General features: G+C 41.3%; 2 protein-coding genes across 3 annotated transcripts in view; both read left to right on the top strand.

Annotated features, from left to right (window-relative positions):
• LOC307108501 (trypsin-like) overlaps nt 1–13,855 on the top strand; it is a gene marked incomplete at its 3' end in the record, with an annotated part of 152,489 nt that extends 138,634 nt beyond the window's left edge. For both annotated transcript variants that reach the window (XM_079786531.1, XM_079786530.1), the window contains 5 exons: nt 9,315–9,436; nt 11,086–11,245; nt 11,971–12,224; nt 13,038–13,174; nt 13,706–13,855. In XM_079786531.1, coding sequence (XP_079642657.1) covers nt 9,397–9,436; nt 11,086–11,245; nt 11,971–12,224; nt 13,038–13,174; nt 13,706–13,855 — 741 coding nt within the window. In that variant the 5' untranslated portion in view covers nt 9,315–9,396. The remainder of the gene's footprint in view (nt 1–9,314; nt 9,437–11,085; nt 11,246–11,970; nt 12,225–13,037; nt 13,175–13,705) is intronic.
• Nucleotides 13,856–17,217: 3,362 nt separating this feature from the next.
• On the top strand, nt 17,218–23,148 carry LOC307107923 (serine protease 58-like; the record flags this gene model as incomplete). Its single annotated transcript, XM_079785471.1, has 5 exons — nt 17,218–17,257; nt 18,148–18,304; nt 19,841–20,091; nt 22,454–22,590; nt 22,999–23,148. 5 exons carry the CDS (start codon nt 17,218–17,220, stop codon nt 23,146–23,148), a joined length of 735 nt encoding a protein of 244 aa, XP_079641597.1.
• Nucleotides 23,149–23,306: the final 158 nt, after the last annotated feature.

The raw sequence follows: 23,306 nt of genomic DNA on the forward strand, positions 1-23,306 counted from the left end.
TCTGACTTACACTCAGACATTGTTTCAGTTGTGGGACACTGACTATGAGGTGCCCCCCGAGAACCAGCTACAGGCCATTTCCCATTGCCTGGATTGATGCTAGTTAGGAGCAAATCCAGTTAATGAGTCCTTGAGTTTATTGAGGGGGATAAACTGCAGCCCTGCTCCCTGTGATATTCTTATCTGTGCAGGGGCCAGAGCCATGTGGGGAATAAGGGGCTGCTAGGGAGTTAGAAGTCAGATGTGATATCAGTAAGGAAGTGAGAGAGGTGAATAACAGCATGGAGTTGGGGAAATGTAAGTGGAATGATTTGACTGTCCTTGAATTGTCTACAGGTCACCTTCTCTTTTGGTAACAGTTTACAACTCAGTGTCTAGCCTAGGGTTTCTCAGCCTCAGCACTACTGACATATTGCACAGGATAATCCTTTGTTGTGGGGGCTGTCCTGTGAAGACAGGATGTTTAGAGACATCCTGTCTCTATGTACCACATGCCAGTAGCACTGCCCACCCCCCAGTTATGACAAGCAAAAATATCTCCAGATATTGTCAAATTATCCTTCTTGAGACCCAGCTTCTCCTTTATTCTTTCTGTCCTTGACCAACCTCAGGGGTTTTGGTGAGGCCACAGCACCTCCTAGTGGTCAACCAGGCACAGTTCTCAGCCCTTAATAAACCCAAGTCAGCAAGGACTGGGGTAAGGCCAGGGAACCAGGACTGCCACAGAGCCACAGAGGTCTCTCTCTCTCTCTCTCTCTCTCTCTCTCTCTCTCTCTCACACACACACACACACACACACACACTGTTTGGAAACACTAACTGTCAATTTCTTGTAAAACCCCTTCAAAAACAGCTCCCCGTGGTTCTTTGTTTTTTTTTTTTTAACTGAACACAAAACAAACACTAGAAATACAGTAGTGAACAAATCAGAAACCACCACCATCCTTGCTGGAACGTCTAGCATGCTTGATTTGTTGGTGGTCATTGAATGGCTTCTTAGTGCAAAGCATGTGTAAGACAATAAGCTCACTCTCATGATGCTTATATTCTGATAAAAACTCAGAGATTTCCCTAGACTAAAAATATAAAATAAGTGCCATATGGAGGTTAGGAGTATAATCAGTATTAACACAGTTAAATAATGTCCTTCGCATGGTGTCTCATTTCCTCATCTATAAAACAATGGGCTCACACACATAATTTCCCAGTCTCTGTCCAGTTTTAAAGTTGTATGACCCTAACCAGAGATACCCCTACATGTTGTCAGGGCTATAAATCTGGGCATCCAGTGTCCCAAGTATCTACTTCATTGTGCCACATAGCTTATATGTGAAGCTTTCCAAAGAAAGGGAGAGGGGGGAGGTAGAGAGAGGGAGACAGGGAGGAAGGAAACCAATAGTAAAAAACATGGATAAGAGGCTACATGTAATATTAATTCTGCACATAAGAAGGCATGACTATGGTTAATGAATAGATTTCAGATGAATTATTTACTTCAGTGTTTTTTGCAAATGCTCTTGAAAAATCAGGTGCACATCAGCCAACAAGATGCAGATGAAACTGCTGTAAAGAAACATGTGCCACATGGCATAGGGTTAGTCATGGTGATTGTCTTATATTTTCAACAGGAGAGGTAGAAAACAAGAATTTTTTTGTTGCCTATTAAGAATTGTCCAAAGGATAAGATGATATAAAGAAATCTCTGCCCCTTTTTGCAGGGGAAGCCTCCACAGAAAGAACTGTCGCTGGGTGCTTGGGAAATGTCAGGGCTTGATTGCAGCACAAAAGTAAAAGCGGAAAGAAATATGCAATAAATTTAGCATGAAGAGGTGGGGAGCCCTACGACCTGTGGGGATGAGGTTCAAGAAGAACTGGAACAAAGGGGGAGTGGGCTGGATGATAGCAGGATGCATATTGTGGACATAGGTCATAGTTGGGGTTGTCCAATATTTAAACTCCTGCTTATATTTGAACAATTCCCAACAGTTTGGGTATTCATGAGAAAAAGTGTGTGTGTTGGGATGTTTAAAAGTTGAATCTCCTTTCCATTCTAGAAACAAGACCTCCATCATTGCCTCAGCTTTTTGTGACTTTAACAAGGACACAACTCCACCTGGCAGAGCTTTCTCCATCCACCATTCCCCGAGAGCTCAGTGGGAAGACCAAGCTCTGTGGTCTGGGATAAGGGCAGGGAAGGAAAATCTCTTGTGTCTAGTTCTGTCAAATTGAGTTACCTGGACACAGAGCCCCATGAAGATTAAAGTTACATCAGACTTAGTCTCTCTTTTCACTGGTGCTCAGAACTGGTTTCTAGGGTCTGCTAGGGGACAAGGGCCATGACTCCCCTTCCATTCTGCTCAACTGGCTCTTAGTTACTTTTGACTCTGACCTTGAAAAAGTCCCTTTTTGTTCTAATAAAAATACAAAGTCAACATATGTATTGACTCTTTTTTTAAAAATATATTTTTATTGAATTTTTTTAGAGAGAGAGGAAGGGAGAGAGATAGAGAGATGGAAACATCAATGAGAAACATCATCGATCAGCTGCCTCCTGCACACCCCTCATAAGGGATTGAGCCCGCAACTCAGGCATGTGCCCTGACTGAGAATCGAACCAGTGACCTCTTGGTTCCTGGCTCAATGCTCGCCACTGAGCTGCACCAGCTGGGCACACATTGACTCTTGAGGTCATATGCCTGCAGGTGGACCAATGGCCATCGGTTTTCCAAATGAAAATCCAGATCAAAACCAGATGGGACCATCTGCTCCCACAGGTCATTCACCTTCATAAATCATCAGTTCATGCTATTGGCCTGTTTAGCTATTGAAATTTCATTTAGCCACTCAAAATATTTATGCTTACCATTTCTATTATTGTATGGATTATAAATTTTTAATCAATTCATTTGAAAGTAATATGAGCAATAAGTAACAAAAATTAAATGCAACACTATGGTGTGTGGGCATTATTTATTAACTTTCAAATGTGATTATGTGTCACCTTATTTTATTATTTGGAAGAAGCTGTAGATGTTTTGTGGAGTGAGGGAGGTCCAGGGGGATCCTGAATTCTCAAGCCTTAAGTTAAAGTTAGTCACATAGAATATTCAATATTGACTTTAGAAGTGTGAAGTGTGTTTTCCTGCAGTTTCTAATGTTTATAACTTTCAACAGATGTTGACAGTTGCTCATAATACGGAAAGTTAAATAATTTCTATCCAAGCATAGGTAAATGAGTTGGTTGTCTTTAGCAGATTCCTGTGTTCCATTCTAAGACAAATTACAAAATTAACTTTCACACAAGGACTAATCATTTTTCTGTTAAACTGCTTGTGAGCTAGACTTTCACTTTCGGGCAGTTGGGTAGAATAGATAGATATTCTGAAACTTCCTTCTTCTACATACAGCGAGAGTTGACATAAAATATAATTTTGTGGACTGCCAAGATTTTTAAGAAATAAGGAAAATTCCAAAAGTTAAAAAAACAAACAAACAAACAAACAAACAAAAACTTCAGGAGCCTTGAGTGAAAGCAAAATGAGAAGCTCCTTTCAGATCTGGGATGTGAATGTCTGTCTTTTCTATCTCTAGGTGTTGTGGTATCAAGTGTTCTTGAGTCTGGACAATTCTAGCTGCCATGGGTCATTGGATTGGAGATAGGGTCCAGAAGGAAATCTGTTGATGGTATTTTGATAGAACCGTTTCATCAGACCCAGAAGGGCTTCCTATCATTTCCTGCTCCAGAACTCAGAAGACCACCTGGCAGAGGGACAAGAATAAAACTGTTCTTATACTCTGGAGTGAGGGACGTGTGGCTCTAGGGCTCCTCTGGCCTAGTAAATAGATATCCCTACGTTATTGTGATCTCTGCAAGATCCCAAGAAACCTCTGGCCTCTCAGTGCTTGAGTCCAGGAGCTCCCATCCCATCAGGCTGGACTGAGCTGAGAGGAGGCGGACAGCATTTAGGTATAATTTTATGCACTGGTATGAACAGAATGCTGAGCCCCAACCCCAGTCCCAGCCTTCTTGTTGTCTCAGGAATGTCCTCCACCTGCATCTGCCTGTGGGCTCCACTGTTCCCACCTCAAACCCCTCTTCCTTCTAACCCCATGCAGGCTCCTGTGCTACTGGTCTGGAAGTGCAGGCTGGGACAGAAACACCTGCAGATCAACACAGAGCAGAACACTCTGTATTTAACCCCTCACATAGCAGCACTGACTCCCAACCTCTGCCAACCCCATTCTTCTGTGTTGTACACAAAACCAGACTTGCCTTTAACCCTCTCCTGTCCAGGGAGTTTCCTCAACCCTCCCTCAGAGCTCCCTGCATCTCAGTAGAGACATAGCTCCTCCTTGTGGCCAAAGAGAAGCCCTGTGCCAGGACCCAATTCTTCCACAGAGACCATAGGGCAGAACAGGTCTGAGAGAGAAGGACATGCAGTCAGAGGGCTGTAATTAGGCCCCAGCCCACCCAACTCAGAGTGAAGTCTCAACCAGGATGAGGCTTATTGTTGTAGCAAAACATGAGCTCTAGAGATTTCTCAGCATTCTGTTCATAACAATGCATAAAATTATGCCTAAATGTTGTCTGCACATCAATTTTATGGCTTCTTATACTTGGTTACAATTTTCTGCCTGTCACTCTCTCCTTTTCCCTGTACTGTCCTCTGTGACTCCAGTATTCCAGCCCTAAACCCCTTACCCTCCTCTCTTCTTCCTTTTACCCTAAAACATGATTTGAAGTAAAGGCAATTGTGAGATACTTATTTTAAGATTACTAATTTTACTTCAGGACAGGTCTGATTATTGAAATGGACCCACCATTCAATTTCAAGTCCAGATATGGGGCATGTAAATGGTTTCCCCTCTATCTTTGAGAGCAGGATTGACAAACGGTGGCTCAGAGACAAGTCTGGCCTACAGCCTGCTTCAGTGAATGAAGTGTCATGGAACCAGGCTGCACTCACTCATTTGCATAGTATCCTCAGCTGCTTTCATGCCACAACTGCAGAGTAGCTATAACAGGGACCAGGCTGCCTGCAAAGCCAAAGCCAAAATGGTTCACTCTCTGGCCTTCTATAGAAAAAGTTTGCTGACCCCTGGCTAACAATTTTATGGAGAGGATCACCTGTAGCTAGAGTAGAAATGACCCCCAAACAAATACCATTCTCGAGCAGGGTTCTCAGGGAAACCTTGGTCTGGTTCCGGGGTTCACTTTACCCAGAAAGAACATTCTAGTCACTGATTTGCTATATATGACGAAGATTACAAATACAGCTTAGACGCTCAGGTTAGCATCAACATTATTACACAAGCATATACTTTGTACCTTGGTTTTTGTTGTTGTACTTTTGCTGCCCTGTTTACCTCAGATTTTTAAAAATATATTTTATTGATTTTTTTACAGAGAGGAAGGGAGAGGGATAGAGAGTTAGAAAGACTGATAAGAGAGAAACATCGATCAGCTGCCTCCTGCACACCTCCTACTGGGGATGTGCCCGCAACCAAGGTACATGCCCTTGACTGGAATGGAACCTGGGACCTTTCAGTCTGCAGACTGATGCTCTATCCACTGAGCCAAACTGATTTGGGCTTACCTCAAATTTTTAGTAAGTTTCTTAGTACGTCATTTTTCAAGGAGTGGAATTCTTATTTTAAAAATATCCCTGCACGTTGCAGTCATAAAAAGCCAGCATGGCCTCCATGAATAGTGCTTCATTAACCAGGAAAGTGGCTGGAGGAGCTATAGAAAGAGAGAAACAGACTCCCTCAAGGAAAAGAGCATAAAATTGCCATTTGAGGCTGGTGACTCCTGCTCCTGCCAATGCAAAAGTCAATAGATTTGCTGGAGCCCAATCAGATTGCAGTTCAGGCACACGTTTACACAGTCCTCCAAGGCCACTAAGCAATGTGCATGGGAAAGAGAGGTGACAAATACAGATTAATTAAATACAGACACGTGCCCCTCGGCCACCCTGTACTTGAAGTTAGGAAAAGAAGTATAGTTACCAACATACTCTGCATATGTGGATATGGGCACCCCCTCCTCAACCCCACAGCTGGTGGCTCTGTTTAGAGTGGGCTGAGGAAGGAGACCCACATGCAATGTGGCATGTCTGACACTGATTGTAAATGAAAATTCATTGATGTTATCGAGAACAGAAGTTTGGCACACATCAAGTACAGGCAAGAATATTTTGGAATTCTGCAGGATCAAGCTTCACAGAATGATTTACAGTATTTCAGAAGGAAAAGGCACCTTGTATGTCTAAACTCCTTTACAATCATGCAAGGATATCTCCTTAGATTTGTTCACCCAGTTTACATCAATGAAAACATGTATGTGTGTGTGTGTGTGTGTGTGTGTGTGTGTATATATATATATATATATATATATATATATATATATATATAGAGAGAGAGAGAGAGAGAGAGAGAGAGAGAGAGAGAGAGACTTGTGCTGATTCAGTATTTGCCTGGCCCTTCAGAAGGGGGCTTTGTCCTAGTCACTTTCACTTAGAATATTAATTACTGTCACCTAATATTTAGATCTACTCTGCTCCATCCCACTTCCACCACAGCTACCACCACAGTGATATTTGATTTTTCCCACTCTTTTTTTGTTCAACCATCTACCTAATGTTTGGTGTGCACACCACTAGTAGTTTTCAACATGATTTTAGATAGTGCACAAATGACCAGATAAAAATTCACCAGCACACATATCTAAGGAGAATGGGTGGGCAAGGTAGCTTCTCAGGTCATATGGGAAAGTGCTTTTAGTTTCAGGACAATATAGGTATTGGGTAACTACTGAATGAATGGTTCATAAGGCAGCAAGTTGCTTTTCATTGGCCCCTAACAATCAGGAAATACTAAGGAGTAAGAGAAGGGTCAGGCCCAGAAAGGGGAGTCTTCTCATCCTGTTCAATCACCTCCCACTGATGATACCACCACAGTCAAGGGTGGGGAGTTGTATGATTCTACATCACCCTGAAACTTCCCCTGAACCTCACAAGACTTCTTGGACCATATGAGAAACACAACATATCAATGTCTTTGCTCAAGAAGCACAAAATATCAATGTCTTTGCTCAAGAAGAGACACAGGGGGGAAAAAAGTCCATTTAAATATCAAAATGTCACTTACATTCCAGGCACTGTGCTAAGTGGCTTCCTTGTTCCATGTGTGAGAGTTGTATGGGAAGAACCAAAGTCTGGAACCCATCACTTGGCATCTTCCCCCACATCCCCACTACTGCTTTAGATGACTGAATCACCCCACTGCAGCCAGACAGGCCCACATTGCTTTATCTCCAGGTATTTACTTGGGAATTTGAAATCAATCTTAGCTAACTCCTCTTATCTGGCAATCTCCGCTCTTCCTGGAAGAAGAGGTCCAAGTAGTAAAGCCCAGGAGACATAGAAGAGAACTTTCTAGGACATAGCAGCACACACTCCAACTATTGTGAAAGCTCTGCTCTAAGATGTTGTGTTTCTCATATGGTCCAAGAAGTCTTGTGAGGTTCAGGGGAAGTTTCAGGATGATGTAGAATCATACAACTCCCCACCCTTGACTGTGGTGGTATCATCAGTGGGAGGTGATTGAACAGGATGAGAAAACTCCCCTTTCTGGGCCTGACCCTTCTCTTACTCCTTAGTATTTCCTGATTGTTAGGGGCCAATGAAAAGCAACTTGCTGCCTTATGAACCATTCATTCAGTAGTTACCCAATACCTATATTGTCCTGAAACTAAAAGCACTTTCCCATATGACCTGAGAAGCTACCTTGCCCACCCTTTCTCCTTAGATCAGTCATTCTCAGCTGGAGATGATTTTGATCCCTAGGGGGAAATTTAGCAGCTGTCATAACTGGGAGGAGGGGTTAGTGCCACTTGTAACCAGAGGCCAGGGATGCTGATAAATATGCTACAGTATACAGGGCATTCCCCACAAAAAAGAATTATCTGGCCCAAAACTTCTAGTAAATGGTCTTTGTATCAGCAAAATTTCAAATGTAAAAGAAACAGAAACTACTTCCCCAGGGATGATTTATTAAAGCAGAAATAGCACGCTGGTAGGCCATTCAGGTGTATTGTGTGGATGTAGAAACTGGCTATGTGTGGGTGTAGAAGCTGGATGTTAGTTCTCACTGAGAGTCACATATTCTGGATACTTCTTCTGTGCCCCATTATGATGATGAATCCTGTTCTGGACCCCATTTCTTGGATTTTTCAGCATCCTATATGCTCCCCAGAGTCATCCCTTAATTTGATAGAGCTCAAATTGTTCTCTTTGCTCATGTTCATGGTATCACAGTGGAAGACATGAACCCTAAATTGAGGCTGCCTGAGTTTGAACCCCGTGCTGACCACTGAATAGCTATAAAACTTTCAGCAAAACAAAAACTTCTCTAAGCCTCACCCTCATCTACAGAATGGTAAAATTTATAGCAATAAGTCCTAAAGTTGTTGGTGAGGATTGGGTGAGTTGATGTATGTAGATTCTCTCCACAGTGCTTGACACATAGTAAGAACAACCCAAATTTCAATTGTCTTATCATTGGCCAAGAATTCTGTATTATCTTGGTCTTAAGATTTTGGTGAACTTATTAGGGAAGTACTGCATAGACTCTGAAGTTCCTAGGTTGGAATCCTGACCCTAGCATGTATTTGTTGCATGATTTTGATCAAGTGTCACATACTTTTATGCATCTCCATTTACCCATCTGTAAAGGGGAGATAATAATGGGTATCTTATAGGGTTCGTATGAGAATTACTAAATTAATATAGGCAAAGTACTTAGAACAGTCCTAATATATAGTAAGTTCTGGATAAATGTAAGTTATAATTTCCACTCTCCTATTTTAAATCAGAATAATCTCTCTCTTCTCAGGGGAACAGGTTATTTCTATTCATAATGAAAGTTAACATGTATACACAAGACCAGAGTTACCACAGAAAAGTTATATAATTGTGAAAGAGCCAGTGTTAATTAAACATCAAGGGTATGGAGTTCAAGGTCATCTTCAGGATAAAAGTTTACAGTTGGAACAACCAAGTACCTAAGATTTTTGTTTGGGAATCAGGACACCTGTAGCTCTGTTCTGTGACCTTACTCCAACTTAACTTTTCTATTATGGGGAACAGTTCCCACCAGGTGGGGTCATTACTCTCATTCCCATGACCTTCTGGAAAAGTGGTTGATGTTTAAATTTGATGCTGAATTATCTTCAATTTGGCACAAAAATGAATTCTAAATTTGGATTTGTGTGTTTCCAGTGAAGTCACTTTTTCTGGCACCTGTAACTATAGGTGTCGATGGCAAACCTGGAGGTATAAATAGCAGTGGATGGAAACCCTTCATCACACTGCCCACCAGATCCAGTGAGCAACCATGAAGGCCTTCATCTTCCTTGCTCTCCTGGGAGCTGCTGGTGAGTCTCTCTTACTAAATGAATCAGTTGGTGTCTAGCATGTATTTAAGTTTGCATTTTGTACTTTGGGAGAGAACAGTGAATGTTGAATATATCTCCATACTCAAGAAGCTTAAAATGTTGAGGCAACAGTGCATAGTACCTGTGTCTATAGATAAATCTAATTTATTGGGGAAAGATCACTAAACAGGAATGATCAGTATAGATTAGGTATAAAGAGGCAGAATCTGCCCTCAAATTCAAGGTAAAATCTATGAAGAAGAGAGAAAAGGAAAGGACAGTCAACAGTAAAGAAATGTTGCTTTGACCTTCCTAAGGATTTGGAGTTAATACCTAGGACAAACGACTAATCTTTTGCTCCTTGCAGAGGCTATGAGGGTCAGAGCCTGAGTCTCCTCTAGACTGAAGGGCATCTTAGCAGGGATCATAGCAGGCAAATATATATATTTTTTCTCATGAATAAAAGCTATTAGCTGGGTTTTACAACCTCTTAGCTAATGAAATCTCGCCATTGTAAATCATCAAAAGAGATAGAGAAATTAGTACTTTTATACTACAAAAACTTACTATTACATTTTCCAAAATTGGACAAGTTTAAATTCAATACAGCTATTTGTATACCTGGAAATGTCTTTCCCAAAATTACTTTAAAATACTTGAACAATAGAACACATATAATATAATGAAAGACTTTGAAGCCGTAAGAAATCTTAGTATATCTGAATAAATTGAAAAATGTTGGAAAGATAATTGGGATAAGGGGAAAGGTTGGAGTCAGAAACCTTATAATGTTCTATGAAATTATTTTGTGAAGATTATAGATAAAGGCCAAGAAGAGAAATTTCAGGGTATGGGTAGTACAACATTTCCATTTTCTTCCAGGCCAGAACATTCTCAGGTGGCTTCTAAAAGCTTCCTTTAGGTTAACCAGCTGGGGTTATCTATCCTATACCAACCACCTCAAATAAATATAGCCATGGGTATCACAAAGCTTTACTGAAAACCTATTTGCATGGCTTCTCAGCACAGTTTTATGTAAAAAGTATTCTTCATATTCTTAGCTAATGGTTGGTGTTCAGGACATTTATTATGTAATCTCTTATCGGTGTGTATGTGGGGGGGGGGTAGCATCACATATATAAAAATCTGTATATTTATCAAATTTAAAGCATAAATTAAATATTAGATAATTATCATGGTATAAGTAGGGTATCTGTTAAAGGTATAGAAAAACTAGGTTTTTAAAATTTTACATTAGCCCTAACTGGTTTGGCTCAGTGGCTAGAGCATGGCCTGTGGACTGAAAGGTCCCAGGTTCGATTCCAGTCATGGGCATGTACCTTGGTTGCAAGCAGACTCCCAGTAGGAGGTGTGCAGGAGGCAGCTGATCAACGTTTCTCTCTCATCGATGTTTCTGACTCTCTGTCCCTCTCCCTTCCTCTCTGTTCCTCTCTGTAAAAAAAATTCAATAAAGTATATATTTCAAAAAATTAAAAATAAAATTTTACATTAAATATCACCATTTTCTGATTGTGTGTGACAGGAAAATATTATCTGAGCTTTTCTGGTTAATCTACAAAAACTTGGTGGTGAGTCAACATTCCAAGATGGATCTGTTTAACAGATAGTTTCCAACTTTTCTCTGTCAGTTGCTTTCCCCGAAGATGATGACGACAAAATCGTCGGGGGCTACACCTGCCGAAAGAATTCCATCCCCTACCAGGTGTCCCTGAACGCTGGCTACCACTTCTGTGGTGGTGCCCTCATCAATGACCAGTGGGTGGTGTCCGCTGCTCACTGCTACAAGTCGTAAGTAACCAGTACTCACATCCCTGATCAACTCATTCCCCAGCCCTGCCAAAGCAAAAGCAGGGTAAATAACGGAGTTATGATTGAAGGGTGAGCATTCAGGTTCTAAGAGCCTCATTATTCTACCAGGCATTGATAGACTTTCACATGGTGTCCTAAGAGTTCCCTGATGTCCTTTCAAATAAAGACATGGAAGGGGAAATAGTGAGTGATGAAGTATATACTTAGAACTAGCTTCAAAGCATTAATTATTAAATAGCTCAACCAGAAAAGAATGCCATATGGAGGTAATAAAATAGATGAAATTTCCAGTACATTGAAAATAAGCACAACTCATTCTGCGCCTTAATATCTTGTCATGTCTCTGATTGCTGCTGCATCTCTCTAAAATAATTGGTAATCCCAACCAGAGAAGAAAAGCAGATGCTGATTAATTGCCACTAATTCCCTTTTTACCCTCATTGTTTTATTGGTGTCATTTGGTTCCCATTCCCATGTCTTACTACTCCAACATGAAGGTGGGCTGTCAGTCTGTGCCTGTAGTGACACCTACCTAAGGACTCCTCTAACTGTACCCTATCTGGTGGGACTACCTTAAGTGTACAATTGCCTGTGTGTGTGTGAATGCTTGAAGGGGATGATATCTGTGCTTATGCTCATGACTGGGTGTACCTTTAAGGGGGAAAGTTCAAGTTAAATAGAGAATTTTTAATCCTTTAATCCAGTCGAATCCAGGTGCGTCTGGGAGAGCACAACATTGAAGTCATTGAGGGCAATGAGCAATTCATTAATTCAGCCAAGATCATCCGCCACCCAAAATACAATCCCAAAACCATCGATAATGACATCATGCTGATTAAGCTGAGCGCACCTGCCACCATCAGCTCTCGAGTCTCCACTGTCTCTCTGCCAAGAACTTGTGCAGATGTTGGTACCCAGTGTCTCATCTCTGGCTGGGGCAACACCCAGAGCATTGGCAGTAAGTGTCACCTGAAACACAGGCACCAAGTCTGAGAATCCTAGAGGCAAAAGGCATTTGGAGGGCCAATTAGTCCAAACTGTCACTCAAGACAAGGTTCACAGAGGTAGTCTGTGGATATATAGAGTCTTAGATTATGTGAATGAAAATGAGAAAGATTCCTTTGTCGGAAAATAGAGCACTATAATGAATTATGATAAAGATGCCAGGTATTCAACAGAAGTGATTGGTGATTTGCAGAGAACTATGAACTGAGAGGTAAAAAGAACCCAGACTAAGAAATTAGGGACTGCCTGAAGTATAAACCAACTTGAGAAATAAAGTCTCTAAATTTGAAATCTATGGTCACTGATGCTAGTCTCAGAGAACAGCTTGTTGATTAAAACTCTTTGGAAAGCCTTCCAAATAAAAGTTTTTCTTCAAAAGTAAAAGTTACTAATAATCTGAATGAAAGAGTGGGGGTATTGGGAAAGGCAGGAAGAAATCATGGAAAGAAATATTTTAGAAATCCTGTGAGTAACCTTCTTCCATCATTATAAATATATACACTTTTTACTGTTGATATTATTACAGCTATTTCCCCTCCCCCTTTATTCCCAACCTCCCAGCCCTTACCTCCCCATGTCTTCACTACCCTATTGATAAGCATATAAGTTCTTTGATTTATTTATTCTCATCCCTTCAACCCCACATTGAGTTATGTCAGTCAGTTCCATGCCTCCATGCTTTGGGTCTTATTTTGTTGGTCAACTAATTCTGCTCATTAGATTCCACAAATAACCTTCTTCCATTTTTTACTCCTGCACCCAACAGGTAACTACCCTGAGCTCCTGCAGTGCCTGGATGCTCCCATCCTCTCTGACAGTGTTTGCCGCAAAGCCTACCCAGGCCAGATCACCAACAACATGATGTGTCTGGGCTTCCTGGAGGGTGGAAAGGACTCTTGCCAGGTTAGGTTCTTTGCACCCCGTTTCTTTCAAGCTCCATCTCATGCATCTCTACCAAATTTCCCCTTTTCTTAAATACAGAAGTTTAAAAGGCTTTTTCTGGAACTGATCATGAGGAGTGAGGGATAGATTTGGGATAAATGATCATTTTTCTTTTTGCCATATGAGTGGTTAGAATTTAGGGTAAAAAGATACATAGAAGATGGTGTGCTAATAGCACAGCTAAGATACCCTTCTGATGAGGTCTATTGTAGAAGAACACTCTGAAAGAGCTGGGCTAGCTGGGAAGCCTTGCACTCTGTCATTGCCACCTCTTCTTGGCCCTATGTGCCTGTAACTAAGGAAAGAGGAGGACCTAGAAGGAGGGGGAAGGAAGAATGGGGATGTAGTGTGGAGACTGAGGGTTGAAGGGGCTTCATGGAGGATTAGCAGCAGCCTGGGAAGATGGCCTCAGTATAATGGAGGAACATTTTTGAGCCCTTATCCTATCTGGGTGTGGTTGAGAGTTCTAAATGGCTTTTCCCTCTTGTTTAGGGTGACTCTGGTGGCCCTGTGGTCTGCAATGGACAGCTCCAGGGCATTGTCTCCTGGGGCTATGGCTGTGCCATGAAGGGCAAACCTGGTGTCTACACCAAGGTCTGCAACTACGTGAGATGGATTCAGGACACCATGGCTTCCAACTAAGCACATTTATCTTCTCCTGACCCATCCCTGTTAGACAACTTCACCTTCTTCCTATGCCTAAGAACTGTACCTAAATAAAAATATTTTGTCCTGCATTAAATATGTCCAAGAACTCTCCTTATTTGGTATTCATAAAATTTCTCTGGAAACAGGCTGCTGAGTAAGAAGGTGGATATTGACTTGAACTATCATATCAGGGTAGAATTTGAAAGGTTATTTGGTTATTTATTCACCTAATCAAAATAAATTCACTGATCACCTACTATGTGCCAGACTGTGTAGGACAGTGAGGATATAAAGATGAATAAGGTTAGGGGTAACTGTTACCATCACATTTTAAAACGATAGTGACACTAATTTACAGAAAGTTAAAATCAATTTCCCAAAGTTATTCAACTAGCTCGTAGGAAAGCTGGGAGATGCCCTGGCTGTCCTTATTCCCAAAGCACCACTATTTCTTGACAATGTGCTCTCCCTTTTGTCTCTAATCTCTCTGAAACTCTGTGAAGCTAGAAAAATGAAAATATCTAGAAGGAGGAAGTTTTAAAAATCACAGATGTCCTGCATTATTCAAGGTTCCACCTACCAATATGCCAGTTGTTCAAGATCTTTCTTATTTTCCAACTGGGATTTTATTGCTATTGTAGCCATTATGCCAAAGATAATCTGTGGCCTTATCCCACCACCAGGCACTCCAAAACCCCAGCTGAAATTATGTACTATTTTGAATTGTAGGCAAAAAAAAAGTGCAAATGCAGGTAAGTTTACAGAACATAGATCTATTACTTTGAGGTCACAAAAGTCTTGGCTATAGAGAAGTTATTTGTTCTCTTCAGCCCTGTCTAGAAAGGCAGCATGGCCACCCTGGGTTAGCTCTTCAACACCCTCCCCCAGCTCTAGTATCTTCCATGATCATCCAGAGGATGGATTGGAGTACAATTCCAAACACATGATTTCTGCACATATCTGGTATGGTTAAAGGAAAAAGACCCAAGTAGGTCTGAGCCTGGAAATATTGGAGATGGAGGAGGTTTGAAGGAGTAAAATGTTTGTGGTCCCAGTGAACAGTTGAAGGAGAGATATGTCTTAATTGGTTTGGGCTGCTATAACCAAATATCTATAGACTTTGTGGCTTGGACAACAATTTCTCACAGTTCTAGAGTCTGGGAAGTCCAAGATAAAGTGCCAGCAGGAAATGGTCAGAGCCTACTTCCTTATAGACAGCTACCATCTCACTTATCCTCACATGGCTGAGAGAGCTTGTTGCAATGTCTTCTTTGTATAGGGACACTAATCCCATCATGGGGATTCCACACTCATGACCTCATCTAGACCTAATTACCTCCCAAAGGACCAAACTCTTACTACCATCCCTTTTGGGGTTAGGGCTTGAATATATGCATGGGGGGAGGGAACACAAACATGCAATCCATAACAGGTATCTTGGTGGAAGAGAGCATAGAAAGATATATGCCCCAATTATGAATTTTCTATCCCTTTGTAACTCTGGATGGTATACTTGCAGAGTCCTTAATATCACCTATTGCTGCCAGGAGGATAAAAGTACCAATTCCTGAGTTTAGCATTCAAGGCTCTTAACTAGTTGGTCATAATTAACATGCCCTGTCTTATTTCCTTAGTTCTCATTGAGTTGTGTTTATGTTTGTATATAGCCTAAATTCATTTCATATATAACTTTTTTTATTAAATAAGTAGCCTTAGATCTACTTAATGAAGCATATCAGGCTTCTCTCCAGGAACAAATAAGTTGAAAGATTCCCCTGTTCCCTCTGAAATGTTTTTCTACCCCACCTCATCACCACCATCAATATACACCTACTCACCTAACCACCTCAGGTAGAGGGAAGATTTAGAGACCTGACAAAATAAGTGAGATATATAAGAGATGAAAGATCAGGGTGGGCAAAGAGAAAGTATGAAAAGACAAACAAATAATTTTTCTTCATGCCATCCCAAAGTTCCTTTTCAGCACATCTTGTCACTTTATATCTCTTACTAGAGGCCCAGTGCACAAATTTGTGCATGGGTGGGGTCCAGCTGGCCCACCCAATTAGGGGCAATAGGGCCAGGCTGGCCGAGGGGAGGGGCTGCAGGCAGTTGGCCAGCCGGCCCTGCCCCCTGGTCGAACTCCCAGTCGAGGGGACAATTTGCATATTAGCCTTTTATTATATATGATTATATTTAAAAACTGATACCAAGGCCAAAGAAGAACACTATAAGTAAAGAAAACTATAGACAATAGAACCCACTATTTATTACATATTTCTGGGGGCAATTGGAAGGTTTTTATGTAAGGCTAACTTATAAAAAGGAATATGGTGCATAGGAAAGAGTAGTGTCAAAAACACCTGAACAGGTAAGGAGATTGATTTTATTCAGACTATTGCAATAAGAAGACATCCCAGACTCGAAAATCAGTGTCTCAGCAGGATTGTTTTGCCTTAGATTGTTATCAGTAGGAATAGATAAGTTACAGGTGGGGAGATTTACAGTGAGGCTGTTTTGCTGCTGGGGGACTTCTTGGTCAGCTGTTTCAGTTTAGCTAGTTTCAAGGGGGAAATACTTTTTAAGCTCAGAATGGGGAGTTGGAGGGTCAGTGTCTGGTTCAGGCAAAAGGGGAAAGGTCTGCACTTGACCTTGTCACAGGTAACCAGGGAGTCATCCAAAGTCTTATGGGTGCCACAAGAAAGTCACTTCTAACTCACATGGGGAAGGGTAGCATTTCCCAAAATATAAGATTCCCACTGCTGTCTTCTGAGAGCACAGGGCTCAGATAAAGTTCAATCTGTCAGAGGAAATCTGTAGACTCAGTTCCAAGTCCTGACTTTGCCACTACATTCCATGAAGACCACAGCTCCCTCATCTCTAAAATGAGGGTGGGGGGATGATTTCTTAACCGTGTTTCCTACCCCAGTTATGATGAATCTATGAGAATGGCTCTATGAGGGACTCTGGAAAAGAGGAGATGACAAGTGAGGGCAGGGAGAGAGGCTGGAGATCACAAAGAGAGGAGGGGCCGACATAGAAGGGCCGTGTCATAGAGAGGGGTGGGGAAATGTCAGTAGACACCTCAGGACTCCTGAGATTTTTAGGGTCAGAGAAGAGGCACCAGGGTTTTGACTGGTCGGCTCCTTCCTCTCTGTTACTCTCAGCAGAGACAGCTCTCAACTTTGATAAAGACTAGTTTGAACACTACTATAAGATCCTTGCTTCTCCCCCCTAACCCCAAATTAATGTCCATCCCTTCCTAAGTTGTTCTTGACAGGGACACTTAGACTGAAGGTTGGGATCATTTCCAGTTTGATCCAACTTGTCTGCTCCTGGTGAGATCGTGGCCCACCATGAAGTGCTGTCTCATCTTCACTCTCCTGAGTGTAGCTGGTGAGAGTCTGGGCCCTTGTTGCAACCTTGGGAGAGATGGGGTGGTGTAGGGAAGTGTCGGAAAGGGGAGTAGCTAGCCACACTGAAGAGATAGGAAGCTGAGGGCATTTCTTTCAATGAACTGTTAAAGGAACAAAAGGAACCAACTCTCATGCACAGCTCATCCCGTCAATGCTCTCCCCAAGCCCTCTGAGGCCTAGAAGCATGTTAGGGCATGTAACTAATAAGTGCCTTAGTCTTGAGCCTGATTTTCTAGATTGCCACGTTTCCTGGACAGCCACAGGAAAAGTATGTCTTCCCTTTATGTGGGCAGATGGACTTTAGAAGAGTGAGCACAGGAAAGGAAGGTTGATGGGTCAGAGGCTCTGGAAGGCTCCTGGCCCTACCCCAAGCTTTTCCATTCCTTTCACCTGCAAAGTCAGGGAGTATTTCATTTTTTACTTCCATGCCTGGCAGACAAGTGTCAGTTTCTTTAATGAGCATAACTTGAGTGACATGGTTGATTCCCTCTGATTTAAAAAATATATATTTAATATAATTTGAAGACCTTGATTTTTATCTTTGAAAAATCTTAGGCTAGGAAACATTACCCTAGCCCAGTGGTCAGCAAACCGCGGCTCGCGACCCACATGCAGCTCTTTGGTACCTTGAGTGTGGCTCTTCCACAAAATACCACGTGTGGGTGCGCACATACAGTGTGATTCAACTTTGTGGGCCATGCGCAGAAGTCGGTTTTCGGCCTGGGAGAGTCTATTTTGAAGAAGTGGCGTTAGAACACTCAAGGGGCCAAAGAGCCGCATGTGGCTCACGAGCCGCAGTTTGCCGACCACTGCCCTAGCCAATCCTCACTTCTCAACCTCTTTGTCTCTCTTTCTCCATTAATTATTTAGGAATTATTCTGACCAAATATTCTAAAACTGAAATGTCAAACTTACCAGAAGATTTTACTATCCCTTACATGGTCTATCTGAAGTCCAGCTTAGAGCCCTGTGTGGGGTCTCTCATTCACCCGGAGTGGGTCCTGACCGCTGCTCACTGCCCCTTACCGTAAGTATTCTTTAGCTCTTGGAAGCCATGAGGGATATATTTAAACAAAAGTAGGTCTGATAAGGCATTCCAGCCAGTTTTAATGGAATCCTGGAGAATTTAGAGGAACCCAGGAAGAGGAAAGATCTTCCCAATGGGGAGAATCATAAGAGGAGGTCAATAGGAAGGTGTCAAAAGACTCTTTCTCATGGAGAGAAAATAATATGCTTTCATTCAATGTATTTATTGAATATTTACCATATGCCTGGGACTGCTTAATACACTGAGAAAACTGGAAGAAAATAAGATGGAAATAAATTTTCCCTCATAGATCTTACATTCTGGTAGAGGAAGTAAGCCAAAATAAATAGATGGACAAAAAGAAAACATAAAAAGAATGGCAAGCTGTAAAAAGCAAGAATGCTTTAGTTAGGTGGTCATGTGAGGCCTCTTTCAAGAGATGAGACCCACAGGATGAAGAGGAGGCAGCCAAGTAAATAAAGCCTGGGGAGTAGAGTGTCTGATGTAGCAGAGGTATTTGAGAGACCAGTGTTGCTGAGTGTAATGAGGACAGGGGTTGTTCAAAGAATGAGGGTAACGTGCTCGGCAGGCCATGTGATACAGGAGAAGGGCAAGAGTGCACTGCACAAAATAATGCTATTCCTTGAAATTCTCAGAGTCTCTGTTGTAATTGGGTCAGAATGAGTTGTGTGATTGGGACCTATTCAGAGTTTCATGGATATACAAGGGTCATTTCAAACTCAGAATTCTTAGCCACCTGGTTATTTAAGACAATTCACTAGAACATAGATTGAACCCTTGGTCTGAACTTTATAAGAAATACAAAGGAAATAAAGACAGTTCATCTCCTTTAAGAACTGAAGTTGGAAATTCTGATTTTTTTTCCTCAGCCACATCTAATGCATGAAGTGTCCTTAGTAGGGAATGGCTCTTGTATCTGGTGCATGACTAGATTTCTGGCAATGCAAGAGAGTGGGTTTGAGTTAGTCCAGGGAGTATAATGGAAAATGATAAATGGGAGTCCTAATAGCCTACAAAGAGTCTTGTGACTCTATGATCAATGTAGGTGGCACATGGGAAAGAGTCTTTTGACACCTTCCTATTGACCTCCATGATATATGTGAGAAGAGCTGGGGAGGAGCCTAAGAATATCTAGAAACAAAGGGTGCAATATGCTTGCTTAAGAGTTGCTTGGGACAGATGGACTGTGTTGCCAACTCTATTACCTGATCATTCAGATGATCCAAATCATCATCATCATCATCATCATCATCATCATCATCATCACAACTAGGCTGTACAGGCATGGTCTAGGTGGCAGATACCATGCCAGATACCATGCGTTTATTATATGCATTGACTCTAAAATGACAATCCTGTAAACTATTGTTATCACTATTTTACAGCCCCACTTCAGTTCTCAGGTCTAAGAGGTAAAATTAAGATGATTGTAGAAAGTCACATCTGACATTTCTTGCAGTTCTGACATTTTGTGACCCTGTTCTTTTCCATCTCTCTGCCCTCTTTCTTCCAAAGAGTTAAAATTCGACTGGGAGTTCATCAACCCAGCATCAAACACAAGAAAGAGCAGATACGGAATAACACATTGACCATGCCCTACCCTGAATTCAATGCACAAACTTTGGAAAATGACCTGATGATGATAAAACTGTCCAAGGCTGCTGTGCTCAACACCTATGTGGGAACCATAGCCATAGCTTTGGAATCTTTATCATCTAATGATTCCTGCTTTATCCCAACCTGGAGTTGGAATGACTATAAAAACTGTAAGTGTTTGACTGTGTTGTTTGAGCTGGGGAAAACATAGAGGAATATATTTAAAGGAAATAGGGGCTATGAGGTAATGTTCTTAATCTTAGAGAGATTGCTTTCAGGATCTAATAATACCAGGATTAGAGGCCAACAGATAAAAATCAAAGAGACTGATATAGGGCAACCAATGAGACATTAACAAATGAAGCAGACATTTATTACTACATTTGTAGAACCAAGATCCCAGGAACTGAATTTAAACAAAGATGGGTTAGTATATTACTCTAAAGACAATATCAAGGCACGTTGTAGGAGGGTGGCTTGCTGTCTCATGGACAGCTACTAAAAGTCTACCAAGCAATTAATCAATTAATGAGACAGCAGTGGGAAAATCATAACAAAACATGTGCTATAGGAAGGCAACCGAAGATGTTTCCCACCCCCAACCATGGACACCAACCTATCTTGATGGTGATTCACTCAAGTGGACCCAAAGAGATAAGTAGTGGTTGAGAGAACTCTCTCCTGTCACTGTAGCTGTTTCCATGAAGACAGTGCTACTCTTAGACCTACTGCTCCATCTAATAGTTCCCATTTAGGGGTGGAGACTAGGAGGGTGCATTAGAGTTATTATGAAATGCTCTGGGTGTGTCTCTGAGTGTTTCCCTGGCCTGGCATGCATTGGAAAAATTGCCAAAACCCATGTTGCAGACACACATTCCTCTCCCCTCTGAGCTCTGCAGGTTCACATCTTATCAAGGGCATTTTGTGAAGTTGCTTTCTTACACTTTTATTGGTCCTTGGTGGTCTTTATTTCATATGGCTAACAACCATTCTGTTCTCTTTTAAGTATTGTCAATGGATAATGGAATCAATATTCAATATCTAAAATGAAATGATAAAGCTAAATTTATGGCTTATTATAGTAAGGAAGAACAATGCTGAGCAGGCAATCTTGCTGAGCAGAACAGAGTACTGGGCTTTTGGGGGGGTTGTTGGAAGCTTTCTGGACAGGGATTGGAAGATTTTCAGAGGCTAAAGAGAGTTGACATCATCTGTAGAGGCATGCTTACTTGGGTGAGGTTGTTGATTGGTTGGCACTCTGAGGCATGTCTTTTGGAGGGGGCTCTGATTGGCTGATTTCAAAAGTGACACTGACTGATTAGTTTGCCAAAGCTGTGTCCACTGAGGCAAATTGTCATGGATATTAATCAGGTTTAAACCCCACTGGTGGCTACAGAACAATCCATCTGTTCTGTAAAAACAAAAAGTGAGAACTTTAAAAATCATTCTGTTTTGTAAAAACAAATAAAAGTAGGAACTTTTATATTCATCATATTTGACATCTTCATTTTCAATTTAGAAGCAACATTCCTGAGAATCTAAGTAAATATATTTTCTGAACAAATAAAAAATTATGATTTTTACCTTTGACTTTATAAGTCTTATTCAAAGTAATTACGTCACTTTTACAAAAGCAATTTATTACATACCATTTGAAAACAAAATAAAGCTATGCAAAGGTTTTATCACACAGGCTCTGCAGGTCAGGATCATGATGACAAATTCTATAAGCTTTCTGGTGCAAGGCTCCCAATAGCTATTCATTGTTTCAAGTAACAAGATTACTCTCTTCTCGTTTGTTCTACATAATGCAATTCAATTTCCATTAAAATTTAAAACTGAACATAACTCCTCTCTCTTCTGACCCAACACTTTCTGGTCTAATACTTTAGGACATTATACTCCATGAGAAAAATCCTGCTGTATAAATAACATTAGGCTTTGCTTGAACAATGTTTGGTCAATTTTTGTTTTCCCCTTGCTATTCACTACCAAAGATATAATATCTTGGTTAGAATCTTTGCATCCTGAGTTTGGCAAGATAGTAACAATTGCTAGAGATGAATAATATAACTACTTAGGGGGAAATATGTGTGTATATTTTACACATATACACACATACACATAAATAATCCATTTATAAATAAACATTTTTAAAAAGGTTTTAAACATACTAAAAATAATTTTCTCCCTTTATGACTAAATTTAAAGAAGATGAAGTAGGTGCCAAAAAGCAAGTTTTCTTGGAGGCAGTTTTTGTGTCCGTCTCTTCTCATGGTCACATAATTTTCTCATGAGTTTTCAAAGGTTTCTAATGTATGCATAGTAGGGAGAGAACCACAGACCTGATTTGTGATGTAACTAGGATTTAATGCTCTGAATCCACTGGTCTAACACAGAGACACTGAACAAGGAATGCTGTGAAGGATGGAATGTTCACTACTGGCAACGAATATTCTCAGGGGATGATCACAAGAGTATATGTGATAAGGACAGTAACACTGGACTTGATTTCTCTTCTCTTTCCCACAGCGAGTGATCCTGACATCCTGATTTGGACAAATCAACATTCTCTTCCCTCCCATAAGTGTAACTTTGTGCTTGGTGACAGAATGACCGTCAACATCATGTGTGTGGGACAACCTCTGAAAACCATGTCTGAAATTAAGGTATCTTTCCTTTCTCCAGGCAGGAAGACAGCAAGGGGTCTGTGATGAGGAGAGGTGATTGTGAGAAAGCAAATGGTACTCGTCCAAAAGGCCTGAAGTCCCACCCCACTCCCCGACACACACTCAGTTTCTGGGTTTGTCATGAGTCCCCTTCCCGTCTTTTTAGAGTAGAAGAAGTTCTGGGAAGAACCATTTGTCCTTTCTTCACCTGCTTGCTCTCAGGTTGGGCCAAACTTGACCCAAGAGAGGTGAGACCTAAGTGGATATTAATAGAGAGTTGCCACTTCTCAAGAAAAATGAGTCCATTCCCTCAAATGTCCCTGCTACTATAATGTGCAACTTCTTGGGGTTTATTCTTGTCCCATGAGGACTAAGCAACATTGACCTCCTATTCCCTCTCCCTGGCAGGAAGTGTCAGCTGCTCCAGCCATCTGCGGTGGGAGATTGCATGGAATCTTGTCCTGGGCAAAAGGAAGTGTCACTATGGGAAGTGAAGGATTCTTCACAGAAATTCATCCCTATGCAAGATGGATCCTAAAAATCATAAACAGCTACTAAGGCTCCTCTATTTCTCCATCCCCTCAGTGAAATATCTTCATGACTTCTACACTGGATCCCCAACTCCTTTGAGCTTTCTTATTCTTGAACAGAATCCAAATAAAAAGCATCCAATTAAAAAATGACATTAAGAACTCATGCTGTGTTCCCTGACCTCT

Source organism: Cnephaeus nilssonii, assembly GCF_951640355.1.
Source record: "Cnephaeus nilssonii genome assembly, chromosome: 12".
Taxonomy (NCBI): domain Eukaryota; kingdom Metazoa; phylum Chordata; class Mammalia; order Chiroptera; family Vespertilionidae; genus Cnephaeus; species Cnephaeus nilssonii.